Source organism: Sparus aurata, chromosome 20 (genome assembly GCF_900880675.1).
Source record: "Sparus aurata chromosome 20, fSpaAur1.1, whole genome shotgun sequence".
Classification (NCBI taxonomy): Eukaryota; Metazoa; Chordata; class Actinopteri; order Spariformes; family Sparidae; genus Sparus; species Sparus aurata.
Genome location: NC_044206.1, coordinates 19,799,722 through 19,822,228, shown reverse-complemented (window position 1 = coordinate 19,822,228; position 22,507 = coordinate 19,799,722). Strand labels below are relative to the sequence as shown.

The window sequence follows — 22,507 nt, the reverse complement described above, 5'->3', positions numbered from 1 at the left end:
CGCTCGTAAAAACAGCCGTGTTGTGGTGGGTTTTTTTTTTTCTTTTTTACCTTCAGTGGACGATCCGGACAGATCGATGACCACGTACACCTTCCCCTCCGGCTCCAAGTCGATCTGCAGAGACAAAGACGGGGGAGAAACAGTAAATCAGCTGAACAGTTGGGTGCAGCAGGAGGGCCGTCCCTCCAGCACAAACAAACACACCAGTGCGCACGGAGGGAGGTCATTATCTTCACCACCATTACACTCGGCATTATCAGCATCACCATCTTCATCACTACTCTCATTTCTGTGCTCAACACCATCACTTCAGACCCCATTTCCTCCCGGTATGAACATTCAGTCTGTGTCTGCGATCTAGATGAAGATTTCTTTTGACTGTCGGCGTTTTCTGTTGTCTCGATTCTGCTTTTGTGATGCGATCACAATGTGTAAATTAGGTAGGTGGAGCTGACGGACCTCTCAAGAAATATAACATGTCCTGCAAAGGAGGCGATGCTGCCGGATTAACACAAGTTATTGCTTTTTTTTTTTTTTTTATCCGAGGAAGTGGTCGTCTTTAGCTTTTGTCCAGGCAAGTTGCAGCAGCATTTCTCGCCTCCTGTTGCTGCCAGAAAAAAAAAGCCTATTCAACCCTTGAACACAATCATCACTACATCATGTAGCTTCATAAGAAAGTGGTGCTGCGGAGAGAACTGTAATGGTGCTTAGTTGGACGGAAATTAATCTGCAACTATTTTGATAATCCTTTAATCATTTGAGTGATTTTTCAAGGACAAAAGCCAAAACATTTTATGTTTCCAGCTCCTCAAAATTTAGAGAATTGGCTGCTTTTTTTCATCCAACATTACAGCAAGTTGAGTCTCTTTAAACTGTTAAACATTTTTCTATGGCATGTATGTACACGTTTTACTCTCCACACTCTTTATGAAGTATTAGATACTAGTGTTGTCAACAATATCCACACATACAGATTCTTAATATTTAAAACAGTTTTAAAAGTCATTTTCTGCAGTCTCAGTACACCGGTACCTGCTGAGCATTCTTACTTTTAACAGCCAAGACATACTGTTGTCTTTCTGCTGTTCTCTGCTGCAAGTCAAGAAAAGAAAAAGTTAAATTCTGTTGTCTTGTTATAGCCTTGCAGGAATTCTGTATTAAAATGTCTAAAAATGACGAGACTGTTGCTGTATATTTTCTGGAGTTGTGTACTTACGTTATCCAAAATGTTCTCAACACTTTTTCAAACACAGAAAAAGAAATCCTGCATTTTGTTCGGTCACCTTCGCTCAAAAGACTGAAATTTAAAGTGACTAAAACTTTAAAACATTACCTCCTCTGTTAACGTTCGTGCCCGAGTCATGTCAGTGGAAGTACGATGCAGCCACAGTTGGGCAGTGAGGTCCGCTCTGCTGATGCAGAGATAACACTGACCACTCGAGAGGAGATCATTTTCATACAGAGATTATGAAGGTATAACATTAACTTTCTGCATATCATCATAGTTAATATTATGTGTATTATGCTCTGGATGAACCAGGGCAGCAATAAAAAAGGTTCAGTGTCACACAACACCTTTTAAAAAAAAGGAATAAAAACCTTATTTTCATTGTAGATGAATCTGTTGATCATTTTTGTGATTAAATCGATTAGTTGTTTGGTTTATAAAATGTCTTGTTTTGTCCGGTAGAAGTTATCCGTGGTGCCGTGATCCGATTTCATCCCCTTCGCCAGCGTTTTTGGAAACTTTAAAAAGGTGCAATATGTAAGAATTTTAAATGAAAACACTCAAAACTCAAAATGGTCGACAGAATGTGAACAGCGCCGACAATCCAGATCACTAGCTGCACGGCTAATTTAGCAAACTAGCAAACTGCAGCTACAGTTAGCCACAGTTAGCGGTTACTCTGGTGATATGTTTCAATCTCAAGCTATACATTTTCCTTGACTTGGTTGTTGAGGTGTTAGATGTTGTGAGATCAATATGATAAAGTTTTCTCCCGTTTTGTCGCGGACATCAGCTGAAACAAAGGATTTCATCGGTCACACGTATATTTTCACAGGAATGTATAAATATCTGTGCAAACTTTTGGTACAAAAATCTCTGCTTGGTGTGAAAAAAATAAACCAGAAAATATTTATCTTCAAGAAGCTGTAATCAGTGAATGTTCACACTTTTTTACTTCAAATAGTTGGCTGTTAATTTAAAGCAACACTATGTTGAAATTGGCATTTGTGTGTGTGGCGCCCCCCCACAGTTTTCTGAGTGCAACGCCACTGTTGTAAATACAAATCTCAGGTCTGTAACTATTTGTCAGATGTAATGTCTGTGTTAACTACAAACAAAACTCATTACGTTATAACAACGTGTGTTGACAACTTGTATGTTGAAGGAAACGTGTGTAACGCTGTGATCCGACCCTCTCACTGACGTCACATGGTGACAGAGACAACGTTCACCCTGTTACAAGACCATCTAAATGATTATGAAGCTGTTATTTTAAGGTAAAAAAGTTACCTAAGGCCTTTTTAATAGTTGACAGCAATCGATTTATTGCTCTACCTAAATATAAAAAATATAATACATGAAGCTCTTAAATCCTTCCTTCCTTCCTCAACAAAATGTTCTTGTGCTGAGTTTTTTTCCAGCCAACAAATCTGCAGCATTGCATGTTGGATGAAGTTTCATCCAAAGCCCTTATTTTTAGATTCACCAGCGAGCCCAGTCCTCTGTGTGTCGACAGACTGCAAACTGGTAAAAATCAATATCTTTTGTTAGACTCGCAGGGATGTTCAGAGTTGCCAAAACACAGACTCTAGCTGTTGGAGGATAACAGAAGGAGTGATGTCACTATGACACATCCGCTACCTGTGTTATAATCCGTTAATCCTCCGGCATAAAATTACAGCGACTTTATCGAAACCGCAGCTCGTTTCGATCATCGTGTTCCTTCATCACTCTTTTTGATCATTATGCCTGATTTGAAATACGTTTATTAGCAAAAAAAAAAAGAAAAGAAAAAGCTTGAAGTCATGATGAGATCTGCGTGTCATCAAAATGGAGGCTAATTCATTCTGGGAACTTCACACGCACGCGGAACAGAGAGAACATTTGCCTGCTCAAACATCACTAGATAGGCAAACATACCATCTGCATACGCACAGACTTATTCAACAAATACTGACATCATCCCCCCCGACAATATACATGCAGTTAGAGAGATTAGAGCGAGTGCAACAGAGAGAGAGACGACACAGGAAGCGAGTGAGAGAGAAAGAGAGAGAGAGAGAGAGTGAGAAAGAGAGGTTTAAATCCTTAGTTAAGCTCTGGGACAGCAGCCGATCCTCTTATGCAACAGTCTCGCACACACAGGCAGCGACGCACACATATACGTGTCCGTGCATCGCCGAACATGAGAAAGATCGCACGGAAACGAGTGTGAAACAATCAGACGCCCTGCATGCAGAGCAAAAGGCACACAGTCACAGCCATCAGCACACAATTAGAAGAATCTCATCTCTCGGTGAAGAAAAACAAACCAAGAGTTTAGATTTTCTGCAGGTGTTTGATTGGATATTTGTTGAAATATCATTGCCTGAGCAAAACATATATTTTATATATAACATCTACTGCATGCCTGTCCATCCTGGGAGAGGATGTGGCTCTTCCTCAGGTTTCCTCCATCTTTTCTTTTCAGCATGGCAAGTTTTTCCTCATCCAAATCGATATTTTGGGGTAAAAAATTTACTCTCTGTGTCAAAAGTATTTCCATGTTCTGCTCCTTTATGCCTACTCTCTGCTACATGATACATTTAGTTATAGACACCATATATATTGTTGTGAGAGGATGTTACATCAGAGCCAAAGTAGCACATCTCTAAATTAGTTTATTTTATCAGCAATCTGAAATAAAAAAACACCAATACGATATATCTGATAAAATAAAGCATATGTTCTGTTCCTTTAAGATTATGATAAAATGCTGCCTGTCCTATTTTCCTTTGTAGCGCCCTGAATTGAAGCCTAAAGTTTGCAACTTAAGAATTTAATTCAAACGTTGACAAGGGCTGACAGTCACTGACGACTGAGCGCTGTACCGTTGTAACATCGTGTGAGGAAAAAAGGTTTTTACCGGTTAGACCTGCCGGCGAACCCAAGACGCTTTGGTTACGTTACGTATGTCAGACTGTCATAATTTCAGCCATTCGGCCAAATAAAATTCTAGAGGAAGTCTAGAAGAGCCGCAAGACTAAATCAATTTATCTCTATCCAAGTTAGCTGGGCGCTAAACTGGAAGTTAGCCGGCCCAGTTCTCACGCTTCATGGGCAGCACAACACGGAACATTCTGTTTCGATTTCATACTCGGGAAGTGGAGCGCCACTGAGCAGATTAAATAGGAACTTACAGGGCGCCATCTCCGAGACTGTATCCAGGTTTCGTGATACGTCCATGGTGGAAAAACAGGAGACAGTTTTTCTCTGCTGGCTGGAAACAGCGACGACTGAGGTGGCATATTACTAATGATTATTTTCATTACAGATATAATTGTTGGTTATTATTATCAATCCATTAATGTATAATTTGATGGTCATAATCAAATAGAGCTCAAAGTGACACTTGTACATGTCTTGTTCAAACAGCGGCACAAGGATGACCGATGATTTCTATATTTTAAAAGAAGTTCCTGTCCTGTGGTTTATGCACACCTGAGGGTAACAAAAAGGCTTCGACGAGGTGAGGCAGCAATGACGGATGATTTAATATTCGGTAGCTCCAGTAAGATTTATGGTTGGGAAGTAAAAGAGCTGTCAAAAAACCTCAGCAATGTAATAGAAACACAATATTTCTCTCTGAAATACATCAGAGTAGAAAGTAGAAAGTGGCATTAATGGCAATGTAATGAAGTAAAATAGAAGCAGCAGAAGTACTTGGTAAACTACTCCATTACATTCCACCACTGGTCGCAGCCCTGTCGTCAAAGACTCCATCTGAAGCTAAACACAACAAAAGAACGCGGACAATGTCGGCTAGTACATCCGAGCGTATCATCCTGTTGTTGTTGCATGTGTAACACGTAACGACTGCATGGGATTTGTGACCCATAAACGCCATCGGATTCTTGATGTCTACCCTTGAAAATGATGTGCTAATCCCCAAATGTAACCTCTTGCATAACGGACGCATCTCGGCGAGGATTTCAGCCCCCAAAAAAAAGATGGACTCAGAGCGATTTGGAACAGAGTGGAAGCAAATGGACAGCAGCATCATTGATTTAGCGCTCGGGTCCTGAGGTGGCACGCCGGCCAAAAAAAAAAAAAAAAAGAAAAAACTGCTCTGTTCTCTCATTACCAGTCAGCGGCCACTTGGGCTGTGAGCTCGTTTTTCTCATCCAAATCAATCAGAATTTACTACTACACAGGTTTTTGAAGAGGAATTAGCCGGCGCCAGCGTTAAACATCGTGCCAAAAAAAATCTCAAATAAACACTGTGATTCTCCTGAAATGTTATTCTTGGCAGGCGGGTTGAAGAATCTCTTCAACTGCATTAGCACCATCGTTTGATAGTAAAAAACCCATCCCACGGTACACTTTTAGACGGGTTAGGCAGGTAGCGATCACAGGTGTGTGTCCCCACTACTGCAGCTGTTAACTGCAAACGAGGGCTTTCTTTACTCGAGCACATTTGTTCAGAGCTGGAATAAAATGTCTGATGGAGTAACTTCATCTAAAAGACGTCCGACAGACACTTAAATCATGATTATTGCATTTTTTGATGTGCTGAATATCGGGAAAATATCAGAGATGAAAGTTTGAGGTACTTTACGTGAGTATTTCCATTTCTTACTTCGACTTGTCACATTTTGGAGGCACATATTGCACTTTTTACTCCACTACATTTAAATGTTTTGTCCCAAAAGGAAAACTCTGTCAAAGTCTGTTTTATTTTAATTTAATTCCTTTCTTATTGCAGCAAAATGTTGTTGTAAATCTGAGCAACACTGCCACAAACACCCGTCCTAAAAGTTGCATCACCTGACAAACTTAAACATTTCTAGGCGGCCTACGTAGCCAAAATTAACTGAATGCACACGAGTGGACATCTGCACTATTTCAGTGGTTTAAAGAAAAAAAGGAGGCTGTTCTGTTGGATAACAGTCCAGGAAAACTTTTCAAAGTTTGGTCAAAAATCAATTAAATGACTCAGATACACAAGAGAGTGTGAAAGTGAAGGTCCATTCAGATCAACTGTTATTTAACTTCACCCAGAGATTTTAGTTGAGTCTTTGTCATCAAGGTGGATTTTACCGCTTTACAAGAAGGAAGAGACTTTACTATGAATAACATATTTTTTATATAATGATACCTTCACCACCGATTCACATGAATTATTGATTTTAATCATTCATTTTAAATAAATAAATGGTTAAGAGTAACAGCTAACAAACCTGGTGTGAATACTATTTACACAACTCGTCAAAGGTGCGATTATCAACAACACGAGTGATGGTCTCATTCCATTTAGCTTTCTCAGAGAGCCAAGACAGCGAGCCAGAATTCAGAACGGGGATTAACACCTGTGTTTATACCAAAAAAAAAAAAAAAAAAAAGGTGTATATAACAATGACAGCTGTAACTAACATTAGTAACGGTTACATAACGTGTTTTCCTTCAGTCATGTTGGTTCCAGGACTTCAGTGTTGAACAATCTGGTTTCACTCTCAGATAAAAAACAGAGCCGACATTAATGTAATGAGTTACACCTGCGCTTTTCCTGCTCTGACACGTCAACATGTCTGCCGGGAAGAAGCTCCTGAGTCTTTACTGTGACTCTAAGCTCACCTGTCTCACCTGTCTGTCATTAACCCCGCCCTTCAGCAGGTAATTCAGGATAACTCGAACACTAATACACCTGTAAGACATCCCTCAGGTCGCCCGGGGGGGATTGTACTGGGCCCGACTTCAGATGCATTGATTAGTTTAATCGTACAGAGTTTAATAGTCAGCTCATGTCCGGTCAGGGTTCAGCAATGTGACAATACATACTGGGAGCTTCATTAAAGCCACACTAATCAATACTTCTATACTAACAATGGATGAAATGACTACATGTGTGTGAAAGACTGGCTCGTGGGAATAGATTTAGATATTATTATCATCCAGCTGAGCAGCTTTTACCTCATTGTTTTCTGTTTTCTGCCCACAGACTGTCACTGTCACAAGTATTTTGGACAAAAGCGTCTACTAAATGCCCTAAATGTAAATGTATATGCGTTAAAATTAAAATCGAAAATTGATGGAAATTAGGTCAACCGTTAAAATCATGAACCCTGACAATTTTTTTTTTCTTGAGCCGACTTGTGCACATCCAAGGAAAACAAACTCTTCAAAGAGGACACAGTCAGCTTAAAGGAAGCCTGCAACGGCACTTCCAGGAAGATCAGCTGACTGGTCCTGAAGTTAAACACTGGAGATTCTAGCTTATTTTCTTTGTCAGTTCCTTTATTGATTTGTCTGGGAAACTGTTTACATGGGACAGATTTGAGAACCCAAACTTTGTTAGAAATTAAATATTTATCTTTTATTCTCTATTGCTGAATCCCTGAATGCTTTTTTTTGTTGTTGTTGAACTACCAAACCTTCAAAGGAGCCTGATATATGTAACATTTGATTGGATAAATTTACATTTAATAATCACCAGATGCAGATTGTAATTTGACATTACCTCACCTCTCTTTCGGCAGTCTATACAAGCTGTAAACGCTTTGTTTAAGTTATCTGATGCTACTGGACTGTGGATTTCGTTGCCAAGAGTTTGATTATGTGCGACAGGCCAAAAGATTTGACTTCTGACGCCTCGAAGTAAATTAATTATAAGAACTTGCCTAACAATAACCTGCAAAAAGCCAGCGGGATAAAGTCAAGCTGTTGTTGTAAAATACCTCCATCTTTTTAAAGATTCATTAAAACCATCTGATGATCTTTATAATCTTATATCATATATAAATCATACTCTGAGTACATTTCAGAGCCTGTACTTCCTTAGGGAGTAAAGAAGTCTGAATCAGTACTAAATTTTTACACAAGCATCTGTACTTATTTGACATTTGTATTAGATTATTTCATGAATAAACATTTACAAAATCATGAAACATATCAGAGCTGCAACTAATGAGGATTTACGTGTTGACTATCTTGGTTGGTTTTGTTAAGTCTTTAGTGAAAAGAGTCCCAACACCAAAAAAAAATTCAGTGTTCGCCATCTTTTTCTAACAAGTGGCTCAACCCATTAATTAGTAATTACGTTTCTTTCAGTCGGGTAATGGAGTGATTGTTTCGGCACTAATAAAATCACATACACCATGAGAGTAAAGATTGTATCCACCCCACCACCTTCTGCTAAATGGATTGTAACGTGACTTGGAGTTAACCTGAGTTCAGACGCGCACACGAATGCAACTGAGGTTTCCCCGCCCGACAACAGAAGATGGGAGGAGAGAGAGAGAGCTGGAGAATCTAGTTCGCCTCATTAATCTTGTTAGGCCAATTAGGACACTGATACAGCCAGAGAGACGGATAACTTCACAAACCCTCCTCTCTCTCTCTCTCTCTCTCTCACAACACACACACACACACACACACACACTCGCACACAAGATAGAGGAAGCCGAGATCGTTTGTGAGTTCTGTGACTGGGAAAGTTAACGTTAAACACACATGCGCGCTTAACTTCTCTCGCCGCTCGTCACCGTCACAACATGTACGAACGGCCGATAGAACAGAGAAGCACACGCGCCATATGCATCAGCGCAGAGAGGCACTCAACCAGGCAGACAGGGGCACTCAGAGCTTGCGTTATATCAATACTGTGGAGCTAACCCCCTCCCACTCTCCGTCCATCCAGCTCGCTATCTCCGTCCAACCAGACAGCTCTCTCAGGAGCGTTTAGTCTCAGTGACAGCCTCCCACATCCATCTGTCAAATAACAAATTTTCGGCTTTGAGAGAGCTCGACCGCGTCCAACACAATAACGTGTGTGTGTGTGTGTGTGTGTGTGTGTGTGTTTGTCCTTTTATCACTCAGCAAGTCAAGCATGTCCGTCTGCACACACACACACAGGAGGCCCATGCTGAGTGAGACAGCATGAGAGTCATGCATCTTTAATGTAACATCACAGACGGCTAATAATGTAAGAAGAGCTGAGCCGTGTGGTGGTGGTGAAGAAGAGGAGGAGGAGGAGGAGGAGGATTGGGGGGGGGATTCAACAAAGCCCGGCCCCCTCTCTCTCTCTGTGCAACGAACAACGGGTCCAGCGGTCCAGTAGAATCAACCAGACAGGAGGAGAATTAGATTCTGAAGATCGGACATTCCCCGATCGAATCGTCCTGTCTGTTCAGTCGTCTCAGGGCTCACCAACGGTGGAGGCGAGCGTGTGTGATACATCCAGATGGACTGGCAGACGGCCTAATGAGCAGCCTCTGTAGATCAGACGCTCGTCACTGTTGGATCCGTCTAAATGAAAGCACACTTCACACAGACTCGAGCTGCAGGGGGGGAAGTTCTGTCCTCGGGCTCAGCGATTTGAGGAAAACTGTGAATTTATATTGTAATTTTTTTTATCTACGGCAAATCCATACAAAGACTGTTTTAGCTCACGTTTACAATATTACATTTGTTTTCAAACATATGATACCTGTAGTGGCTATCTTTGGTCTTCGTAACTTTCATGTTTGTCTTTTCTTCGTTTCTTCCTACTATAACTACATAATATGGAGGACATGAGACTGCTTTAACGCGTTGAGTTGGCTTGGTATTACAAACAATGACAGCGACGAACAACCCTGTTGTTCCTCCATCACACAGCAGCAAACCGCCACAATAAAATTCCACTTCCTATTTAGCTTAGCTCAAAACACTGTAAACAAAGGGAACTAGCTAGCTTTGATCTGTCCAAAGCTCTGAAAACTACTACTAGCACCGCTAAAGCTCCTAATTAACATTGGATATCTATAAGTTTCTGTTTTGTTTTGTTTTTTGCTTTTTTTTTTACATTTCAGTTTTTGGATGGTTAAAACAAATATTTGCTTAGCTCGGCCAACCTGCTGTTGGCTGTAGCTTTACATTTAATGGAAGAGTTTGACAGTGGTATCAATCTTCTTCTTATCTCTCTGAATCTATCTATCTATCTACCTACCTACCTACCTACCTACCTACCTACCTACCTACCTAAAAAAGAATGGGACTGTTCGTTAAATCCCAGCCGGCCTCCAGACTAACTGCTAGCTACCTGTCTGACAATGAAATGATTCGATTTGATTGTTTAAACTTCAAAACAATACAATATGGTGTTTCTGTCTCGACATGATGTTTAACTACACCTGACTAGGACTGTAGATGCTGGAAATTTTACGTGCAACAGGAAAATGTTGTTGGCACGAAAAAAAAAGGTACTCAGATTCAGCTGATAAAATCAATACTTTTTTTACATTCTTAAGTTTTGTGAAAATGTCCTACTTACTACTCCATCCATGGAGGAAAGATAAGATGTGTAAATTTGTTCTTTTTACACTACAAACAGTCTCGTGGGGTCACAGAGAGAGACTGAGGACGAACAGTGTGGATTTCACCTGCTGTCCCAGAGCTCTCAAATATCCTCCCATTTCTTCCCTTTCACTGAGAACATGTATTAAACACCCTCCGGCATCTACTCACACACCAAAGGTTGACCTGATTTGGCATCAGTGGGCAGAGCACCGTGCCTGTCTTTGTGTGTGTGTGTGTGTGTGTGTGTGTGTGTGTGCGTATTGTCATGGTGGCAACAGCACATCTTAAATCCAGTCTGCCCTACTTAACCAGCAGGTCACCACAAAGGGGGTGGAGCCTGTGATGCCATGTAACTTGCTATAGTGAGGGAATGGAATCTGAGTACTGAGAAAAGAAAGGGATGATGACAACATGGCCGTGACCTCGATGACCATCATGTCTTGGCTAACAGCGAGGGGCTGGTTGATGAACTACTGGACCTTTATAAGGTTTTAGTTCTGGGTTTTGGTGAACGTTAAACGAGATGTCGACTGTTAGTGTTAGTCCTTCTACTTAAGTGCTTTCACCGTCTTATACTAGATCAGTTTAACAATGAACTGCAACTTTCTATAGTCTACAAATAATCTTTTTAAATTGAAAAGCATCATATGTTTATCATGACACGATTCAAACAGGATCACAAAATTATTTGTCGCTTGCCTTCAACTAGCATACATGTTTTTTTCTAAATAAGGTCCCATGGTGGTCCACCGAGAAGGACGTTACTTTGCCTCTTTATTAATGTAACACAAAAGATTTCACCCCTGTGAGCAAATCCATCTGTCGTGGTGATTCCGTTGAAATGACCTGATTGAACCACAAAATGTCACCATCTTTATTGTCAGTTTTATGTGGCCTAGCATATATACAGTGGCTGTTAGTGACCATTACACTTGTATGGTAAAAATAGGAAATTCAGACTAAATTTCTTAATATCTAGATTTTGTAAAGACAACTAAAGCCGTAGAAATAGGGTTAATTATATAAAAAGATATCAGTGTTTGTTTACCGTGGGCTCAGATATTAATTAAGCTGTTTTTGTGTTGATATGTTTTGTTTGTTTACCGTTCGGTGGCCGTCCTCTCATTACAGTTCGTCAGTCATTAATCCTGACTCTTAAGTACGGGCATGTGAGTTTGTTGATGCCAAGTGTCAAACAGTGGCAGGCTGGCATACACTGTGTGGTCAGCACATCTCTGAGTCCTAGAAGCAGCCTATCAACTCTCAACTCAGCTCTCAACCACCAGCCTGATATATTTACATGTACACAGAGCTTATTTCTACACCTCATCTCCTTCATAGCTGGCTTCCTCTTCTCCACAGCCTTCTGCTCTTTCCTCCCCATGTGATTTTATTTAACCTTGAACCTCCCTCATTCTCTTATTTCTTAATAATAAACTTTGCAGATGTGTCATGAAATCTAGCTATCGCTACCACAATCCTAGCGATCCTTTACGTAGCTATAAATAATACAGCAAGAAAAATACATATTATTGTACTAATTGTTGCTGTGTAAAGCCTTGTAACATTTGAAGTCAGCCAGAAAGTTATTAAATTACAGACTTAGTCAGCAGACTGCCTAATTTTTAGCTCATTTTTTCTTGCTAGCTATCACAAAATTTGATACCATAGCTAACGGGCTAACAAACTGAATTTTCCTGCTAGCTGACACAAAATTCAATTTTGAGACATGACAAGCTAACACACTATCAAACACTGATATACTGTTTCTATTGTTTCAACTAATACAAAATCAAATAGCAAACAAGTTAACTGTGTTTCAAAAACAGCCTTTAGTGGTTTTATCTTGCTAGCAAGCCTAACATCAGATTCAATAGCTAGCAAGCTAATAAACTGTTAACATTATCACATACCTCAGCAAATATCATCACAAAAAGGTTTATAAAAAAAAAGTCTTGTTAGCCAACACAAACTTAGATGCCACAGCTAACAGGACAACAAACTGCTTGTATCTTGCTAGCAAAAACATAATGAGATTCAATAGCTAACATGCTAACAAATTGGTCATCAAACAGTCTAACATACTGGTTTTATCTTCTAGCTAACACAACATCAGATGCTATAACCAACAAGCTAACTAACTGCTTGTATCTTGATAGCAAAATCAGATACCAGAGCTAACAAAACAAATTGGGGTTTTTTAGAGCAAAATAAGATACTGCTCAGTTTTGCTTCACGTGACGTTCCCTCCGGCAAAATTCATCACGCAGAGTCTCCAAGAATATCGAGGTGATTCAGTTACAATTATAAAATTTTACTGACGGGCATCCTACACACAGCCTCACAATAAACACCTGTTACTATCAACTATAATGTACAGTAATAATCTAAACTACTTATTTAAAAGTGAAAAGTAAAAGTTGAGTTCCTATAGGCTACAGTAATCATCCTTTTCATGTCTCAGTCTCTGACATACCATAGTGTCCACAGGAATGTACAGACACATTTTCTTTTACAGTGGTATGTGTCCAGCCTCTATATAAAGGCCGACGCATGGCATTTTTATTTACACAACACATTTCACTACATGCCGACTCAATTTGGTTATGTGGAAAAACAGGTAACTCACAGACAACACGCACAATCTACAATATGTGGGAGCAAGAGCTGGATTAACATATTGCTCTTGACTGTGTGCACAAATAAAAAGGTACATTGTGTCAATGTTGGTCTAAGAAGCAGCTCTACAGTGTGATAAATGATTATAGTGAACATATGGGGGTAAAATGATGTCTGTCTGTCTGTGATTTTGAGAACATGTGGGTAAATAACTGAATAAAAGATCTGTAAACACTGTGAACATTGTTGCATTTGGCTGCATTCACGATCTCTAGAATTAAATTAAGTAAAGTGGACTTTCCCTTTAAGTAAAGACATGCAACACAATTAAAACTCCTAAATGTCTCAACCTTTGAAGGCCCTCAATTTAAAGTATCCTGACTTCTCAGAAAACCACAGAGGAACTGTTCTACCCTCCCTCGAACTCCCCCAACTCTCACCTACCCATCTCTCTCTCCCTCTCCCTCTCTGGTGTTTCTGTGGGTGAGAGGCTGTCACCAAGGGGACGGGCTGTCATTGTCACCATGGGGATGGGCTCCGCCGAGCATCTCAATTACTGCGTGGGACAATTAATAAGCATCAAAGCCTGGTTAATATTTCACCGGCGGGCACAGAGCACAGCAGCCCGGCCCCACAGCGCTCGGGTCCACAGGAGATGTATCATGGAGAGGTGGTGGAAGACAAAAGGGAACAGGAAGCAGACAGGATGGGAATAACAGCGCCGAGACGAGAGGGATGATGAGATGAGTGAGGCAGCAGAAGGCCGGAGGAAGTGAGAAAGACGAGCCTCAGTTTTCAACTGAGCGGCAGAAAGTGTCACATTTTGATTCGTGTTCATGGCGTCATATCGAGGAATGTTGTCTTTGCTATAATATTTCGATATGGATGTGGATTCATCCGCTGGGGACCACGAATATCTGTGGCGATTTTAATGGCTGGTCCCGACAATACTTAAGATAAGACCAACAGACCAGGGACGATAAAAAACACTCACAATGAGTTGATCGTTGTGGATTTACATTATCGGGACAATCAGGAATGGAGATAATCGTGAATATCCTACTCCTCTAGTTCGCTGATATTCAGTCGATATTGGTTTCAGGTTTCTTTTGAACTGCCTGAGCCTGTCAGCATGGCTGAAGGCAAGCTTGCACATTGTATCCCCAACAAAAACAAGTTAAACTGGATGTGTGTAAATGCTGCGGACCATTTATTTACCTTTTATTTGTGCGGGAAGACCTTGTGATTTTATGATTTATGATTACTTAAGTAAGAAAAATGATGTTCGTCCTATCTGTGATGAAATTAAAATATTTGTTTCCTTACCAAATGAAAAGCTAAAGTGAATTTTTATTGATCCGACTCAGACAGACTACTTTATTTACTACTATATTATACTTCCCAGCAATTCCATGTTGACTCTGAACTTCCAATCCTCCCCACTGGAGACTGAATACGGGTGAATGGAAGCTGGAGGAAGCAACAAGCGAGGCAGGAAGAGGAAGATGATGGGAAAAATGAAGGGAAACGGGAGGTAAGAGCTTAGAGAGGAATCACTGTCGGAGAGGGGAGGATGCCTCCCGTGTCTGGGAGGCAGAAGTGGAGACTAATGGAGTAATGAAGGGAGGAGGACGGAGGGGAGGGACCGTGTCGCTGTGAGGCAGATGTATCGACGCGCCGGCTGGCTGATCGATGGGATGCGGTCAATCAACAGAGTGATCCATATATGCTCTGACCTTACTCTGAATGGCTGAGGGACGAGGCTGCACTGATATAGTATAATATTACATAACCATACACCAATTCACACCCCCAACAACCCCAACAAGCACACAGCAAAGCATTCGATGACATTTTAACCATACTGCGGTTTGAGATTCACCACAATGAACATTTTGTTGCCTCTGTTTTTTTTTACATAATGTCATGGTCATATGTTAATCCAGCTGAGAGCAGGGTCTGTATTAAAATCTCTAGCATTAAAGAGTCTTCCCACGCTTTAAAAAAATGCTATTTTCGACAAACTAATAATAATTATAATGATAATAATAATAATAATAATATATACTGTTAGAGGGTTTAAAGCACCGTCATGTTGGTCTGAGCCACACAGACACACTGTAATCGATCATTTGAGTTTGAGCATGGATGATTATACGGACTATTTCACCACTGAATGCACATGACACTGACACTGAACACTGGTTAATTAATCGTCTTGACGTAATTTGTTGCTCATTTCTTTTACGTTGTTTTTAGTTGCTGATGTGAAACTTTTTATGAGAGACTGACCAGCACTGGATGTTTGGACTCGTAGTGGTAACAGTTCTGGTAAATCAAAGGTTGTCTACCAGTTTGATTCATATATAAAACATATAAGGGAGCCGCATACCACTAGAGTAACTGCTAACTGTAGCTGCCACTAGCTAGTTAGCTCACGTAGCCGTGCAGCTAGCGGGAGCGTGTTGGTGTTTATGCATGTACAGTTGATAATTTAAGTTCATTTCTTTACGTTTTCATCTAAAATTCTTACTTGTTGCACCTTTAGTCAAACAAAATAAAATGTAAAAGTCTCTGACAGTTTATTTTCATTGTGTATGAGCATAAACTGAAAGTAATGGTTGCCTGAAAGGTTAAAAACTAATTTAATAACTCACAATATGCTTTGAAATACGCTGAACAGTCGGGATGTCGTTGATCATAAATTGATTTAATCGTTGTTAAGAATTCAACTAATTTAAAATGTTTTAACTGAGGATCAGAGAGATCATTTGTTGTTCAAAAACTAAAGAAAGACATTCTATAAAGTTGATATTATATCATTTTAGTCATTTAGTAGCCTCGATATGAGCTGGATTCTGTTGGGACAGTTGTTTATTAGCAACACTAAGTCATACACTTGGGTGTTTTTTAGTTTTTGTTTCATCGTTTCACATTTTCTTTCTAGTTAGTCTCGATTCCTGGACTCTTGTCATACCATCAAATATCATCGCTGATCACAGTAATTAGAATTGTTTATTGTTTTTATATTCAACCATCATGTCTAAGCTTATATTTTGACGTCTTGTTGTAATTGTTTTGTCGTTGTCCGCGTGAAATTGCACTTTTTCACCGAAACAAACTTGATATTTACATCCAAAATGTTGCATATATTATTAGGGATTTACTGAAAATCGGTTGTTAAAACAGCTGTCAATTAAAAAAATGTGTCAAAATGTGCATCCTTAGTCAGCAGTAATGTTAAGTAATGAGCTAAAAGCAAAAACCACTCGTTCTGTTATTTAAGTTTCATGTCCTCAGCTCCCAGAACGCCTCTGCTGAGATCACCTTCGTCAGCCTTTCATCTGAAGCGAGACGAGATAACACAAAGCGTAGAAGTGGAACAACATCACATGTTAAAACTGGAGGAAAAAACTCACAGACCCGAAAACAAGCAGCTCTTTATCCCCTTACATACAGATCTTACATGTGGCGGGCCAACATAGTCCCAGCACAAATTCAATTACATGATGAGAAACCGTAAGAACTGAAAGGAACTTCAGTCTTTCCCACTGCCGAGCTTCAGTACGTGTATCTTGAAGCGGTCTTAACATATCTGCTCTGCTGTGATTGCTTTATTAAATATATCTACAACGAGAACGACAAGTCCAAAATGGCAGGAGGAATGTGAGGAATTGAGGAAGGATGACTACAGATCGGACCTGAGATGCCCAAATCAGATCTAATACAAGTCCAAACAGCTCCCGTGTCACAGAAAGAGGAGGGAAAGCTGCAGAATATTAAATTACGGCAAAGAAAAAAAAGAAAAAAAGCTCTGCGAGATAAGTAAAGGAGGAACGACGAGACGTTTTTCCAAGACCCCAGTACTGACTTAGACCCATCTGGACCACCAGGAAACATCTGGAGACACATATAGTTTGACGGCAGATGTGTGCAGCTGAAATGGAAGCTAAATAACAAAATGTTGTGCTGCCAAAGAAAAATGGAAGAGTATAGTTGTGATGACGACTTAATGTAGCTTACATTACCTCTACGTTCATCAGTGAGGAGACAAAGGTTTGACATGTGAAGAGAATATCTTGGATTAAAGGTAAAGAGAGCTGCCAGGTTCCATAATTTACTTTTAGGTCTTGAGACAATGCCATTAAATGTACCGTACGTAACTTCAACCACCGACGTTCTCATGATCAAAACGATGAAAACACACAACGTCGTTTGATGCCGCGATGAAGCAGCGTGTTGTCACCGCCGTCGTATAAAATGAATCTGACGTGTCTCGGGCAGGTTCTGTTTTAAAGTTTTATTCACGTTACGTTGCGTTGTCACATTCCTTCCTCACTCTCTGACGTATCATCTGATCTTTCCCTGGAGATGAACACGGTCGGTCGACTTCTGTGTTCAGCCACCTGTCGATGGTCAAATACTGACATTTTGGGATGCTGCCGTCCCCCCAAACCACCATCATCTACCATCATCCACCACCAGGTACGCAGTCATTCTGAGGGAAACGCCGTACCTTAGCAGCCTTTTATATGATATTGAATTCAAGTTTTATGTCTCTCAGGACAGAATGTCATAATTAAATTACAATAAAGCGTTTATTCAACGAAGAAACCGTCTGTTCTTATTGAGTTTGCAAACCGTTGCAACCATCGAATGATGTGAGCGTAGAGTCGTCACGAAACTGGAATATGAACTTCGATACAATACACTGAAAAATATCCATATTCAATACCGTTTCCTCTGCACAATGGGGGGGGGGGGGAGTTGATGCAACACTGAGGACGTTGGACTTTAGATTTTAATGAGAAACATAACAAGTGTTGTGTTCTGTGTAAAAGCATCTCAGTTAATGTAGTTCAGGAGGAGGTGGGAGGAGAAATACCTTTAAAAATATCGATACCGCGGGAAGTCCGCCAGTTTGAGTGCATCAAATTTGTGTTTTTTTAATCAGAAGAGTGGGATGATGTGCGTCTGTGTTGGAAGAGGACCGAGCGGGAAATAGCTGCGGATGTGGAGTTTTCAAACTGCTACATTAATCTCTTTCCTGGAGGAACGAGTTAAAGGTAACATTTAGTGAAGTGTGTGTATATCGTGGGGCGAGTTCCTCCTGAGGGCCCGCTCCACTGTGCTCCGGGCGGCACCACCACATCCAACATGCTATGCAAACAATGCAATGGTCGGGCTGCTGCCAAGACTGTTTGTTTGGTTTCTGTCATCACATTTAATTTCACCTGGAAAACTTTATGACATGCAAACCTGTGGCTTTTCAGAGCCCTGAGGACTTCTGCCCCAATGCACTGTGGGTAGACACACTGAGACAGTCACACACACCGAGCACATACCCAGTCCTCGTAGTGTCTGGTGCCGTTCTGCAGCAGGTCCTCCAGCTGGATGGTGCAGTTGGCCACGAAGTCGTCGTATCCGATGGGCGCATCGTGGAAAACAGACAGCTCCAGGCTCCGTCCCTCACGGACCTCGGTGCAGAACTCCTGGTGCCAGGCGGGGCTGTTGGTCTTGGTCCTGGTGGCCGTCTGGCCGAGCCGGGTTTGGTCCAGATTCAGGGCCAGGTAGGGGTCCAGCAGGAAGGAGCCGCTCTTGCCCACGGCGTGACGCAGGGCCCACGGGGTGGGCTTCAGGTCCACTGCCTCACACACTCGCACCTTCAACAGGCCACTGAACACAGGCATGGCTGCAGGCTCCTGGGGTGGGTGTGTGTGTGTGTGTGTGTGTGTCTGGTATCTGTGTGTGTGCGTGTTTAGGCTAGTCTGCCTGTTCCTGCTCCTGTACACAGAGTGTTTCCTTCCAAACGAGAAGGGTCACTGCACAGTCCTGCTACATCCCATAATGCCGCTGGCTCCTTTGGACTCTCAGTCTCGTACAGCCATTATCAGAACGCTGTGTTATCCCAACACACACACACATACACACACTCATTCACATGCACGCACGCACTCGCACACACGGACACACACTCACGCTTACAGTGCAGCTGATGGATCCGTAATGGGCTGAAAAACGCAATAACAGCGCAGACTCACACCCTTCAGAGGTCGCTGGCTGAGCGCGCTGCCTCTCGAGCGGCTGCCGTGTTTGTTTATGGTCCGCACAAGATTCCCGTTTCGGCGGAAACAGGCCGAGAAACGCGCGGCGGTGAGCGGGGAAGGCGGGTTCGCAGGCTCCGGCTGGGTTCACGCGGAGCTCCGGAGCTTCCCCCGCGGTCCTTGTGTGTGAGTCTCTCCCGGGTCAGGGTGGGAGAGAGCGCGAGCAGCCGCGCCTAGCCATCCGGGATTGGAGCTTCGTTTCCAGCCCCCCGCTCGCGCTTTTCCCCGGGATAATCTCCTCGCTTCGGTACCGCGATATGTTACGCGTACTCTCCGAAACAACGCAGGTTTTTGCCCCCTCGATGCGGTGTTTGCGGGGCTCAGGAGCAGCCCTGACACATCTCGGTGCTCCGCTCGCGTTCCGTTTTTTTTTTTTCCTCCTCTCGGTCCCTGCGCGCGCCCCCCGTTTCCCGTCCCCTCTCGCTCTCTCCTCAATCCGTGAGTGAGCGCGAGCTGCAGGAAATGCGCAAAACGCGTCACCCGCGCTGCCGGGCTCCTGCGCCGGATGAGAGAGAGAGAGAGACTGTGTGTGTGTGTGTGTGTGTGTGTGTGTGTGTGTGTGTGTGTGGAAGAGGTGTTTTTTGAGCGCAAGAGACGAAGAGGGGGATGGAATTCACCCGCAGGCATGGAGTGTGTGTGTGTGTGTGTGTGTGTGGGTGTGTGTGTGTGTGTGTGTGTGTGTGTGTGTGTGTGTGTGTGTGTGTGTGTGTGATGGCCAGACAGGCAATACAGCTGGTCAATCAGTCAATCCTTATGCCTGGTCACAGACACACACACACACACACACACAATCCCAGAAAAAGAGAGACTGAATGTGACGGAATAAATGTTAAAACGATAATTTTACATTTGTGTTACGAGTCAAACACTGTGATAGCAGGATGGAAAGTCACAATGATGATATCAAAAGTCATAATAAAATAATAATAAGACGAAAGTCACAATTAAGAGAAGAAAAGTCAAAATTATTAGACAAAAGAAGCCGAAATTTTGAGATAAGAATTCATAATAATGACATAAAAGTCACAATTCTAAGAAAAAAAGTTTAAAAAATGAGACTAAAATCAAAATGATTACATAAAAAGCCAAAATTTTGAGATAAAAATGTATAATATTGAGATGAAAGTCACACTGTGAGGAAAATAGTTTTTTTCTAACATTTTTAGATAAAAAGTCAAAATAATGAAACAAAAGTCACGATCGTGAGATAAAAATAAATAAATAAACGAGATGAAAGTCACAGTTCTGAGATAAATAGTCCAATTATGGGTTTAAAAAATCTAAATTATGAGATAAAAATCTAAATTATGGGGTTGAAAAATTAAAATTGAGGGATGAAATGAATTTATGAGATCAAAAGTGTTTATTATGAAATATACAAAACTATACCTGTTATTTAAAAAGCTATTATCATTAAATAAAAAGTTGCAGATATGCGATAGAAAGTCAAAATTAATTAGATTAAAGTCACAATCATTATATAAAAAGTCAGAAATATGAGATACATTTTGGCATACATAAGCTTCCATACTTCTATATATAAAAGTTCCTGGAATATCATTTTAATTAATATACTTCTTGCCTCTTGAGTGCTACAGTCACCAGCTGCTGTATGAAAACATTACAGATCTGATGGTTGTGTTATATCTCTGTCTATGTGTTTACAACGTCTGTACCAGAGGAGCCGGTTCTCATATCTTTATCCTATATTATTACCTAAAAATGGGCTACCTGTGTGTACCTGTTACTCAGTACATTGACTTAAGTAATGTACTTTAGTTCAGTTTTGAGGTAACTGAGTGTTTCTAATATCTGATACTTTGCAGTGTTTAAAAAAAGTACTCAAAATCACACTTTAGTGAGAGATATTGTGTTCAAGTCTCCATGAATACACACCTGAGTAAAAGTCTTAAATTATCTGATATTAGCGAAGGAACTTATTTATAAAAAACACAAGTACAAGTGAATTATACATACAGTATTTTTACATGTATGTATTAACTGTACACTGTGAATCAACTGATTATTGGCCTGGAGAATTATTTGAAGCAACATTTTTTTTATTTTTTTATTTTTTACTGTTTTTTAATCAGATTGCTCTTTAGTTAAGACATTTAAATTGCGCGTTGTAATTTACATAAAGTTAATGTGTAATTACATTTAAATCAGCTGTGTACGGCTGAAAAAAAGGGGGGAAGATAGGAGAAATTTCCATGTTGAGCGTCCTAAATCAGCTCTGGCCAGCTGCGCCACCTGCTGGTCTGAGGGACGCATTGCAGGGAGGATGACGCTTTCAGGACATGACGTCACTGAATGCTGTGTTCAAATGCTCCTCGTAGATTCACGCGTCGACGGTGATCAAGCGGCTGTTTGCAGTTCGATGAAGTATTCTTCCTGTTTTTTTGTTTGTTTATTTAGTAAAAAATAAAAGAGTAACATTTCTCCACTGCATTGAAAGTAGTGGAAAAGTATTACCAGCATGTATTTAAAGTATCAAAAGTAAAAGTGTTCATTAAGGGCGGCAGATTAACTCATCAGTGTGTAATGATATTAAAGGAACACTAAATAACAAACTCTCTTTGTTCTCATGACTGAATAAACTGAATAAACAAACTGACTTTAAAGAACAACACAGTTTCATTCTGTTTTACTTTGTTTATATGTGGCGGACCCTGCCACCTTTCTAGCTTCAAACAGTGTTCTGGGGAACTTAAAGGGGCACTATGTGGTTTTAGAGAAGAAATTCAAACTCAGAATATTTATATTTACAATATTTATGAGGTGATGATATGAACACAGAAATATGTTTTCCATAACTGAACAAACAAGCTTGTAAATAAGGTTCCTTCTCCTACATAGTGCACCTTTAATGGATAATAAACACTTGTCTAATATTCTCACAGAAGCGTTTCATGTTGTAGTTCATCAATATTAAGATAATGTTACATACTGACTAATTTATTTATTATAATTGTAATTACCGGTATTATAATTATAATTATTATAATGTGTGTGTGCACATATGTATCGGCAGCAAAGTCTCCTCCCAGAGCATTATATAATAAAATAGATCAAATTATGATATTACTATTTTAGATTGCATCAATGTGTAAACAGCATTTTATCCTCACATCGCAATAAAGAAACTACTTTTAAAACTGTTGTATATTAATTGCTGTCCTAGCAGCATAAGAGTAAAAACCTCATGTTAGATACTAAATCCTCTGAAAGTAAATTAAAG

General features: G+C 40.7%; 1 protein-coding gene across 1 annotated transcript in view; it reads right to left on the bottom strand.

Moving 5' to 3' along the window:
- Positions 1–18,852, bottom strand: part of prkcea (protein kinase C, epsilon a) — a 34,954-nt gene extending 16,102 nt beyond the window's left edge. The window contains exons 1-2 of the mRNA XM_030401478.1: positions 18,508–18,852; positions 51–114 (exon numbers count right to left, since the gene is read on the bottom strand). Coding sequence (XP_030257338.1) covers positions 51–114; positions 18,508–18,852 — 409 coding nt within the window. The remainder of the gene's footprint in view (positions 1–50; positions 115–18,507) is intronic.
- Between the last annotated feature and the right edge of the window lie 3,655 nt (positions 18,853–22,507).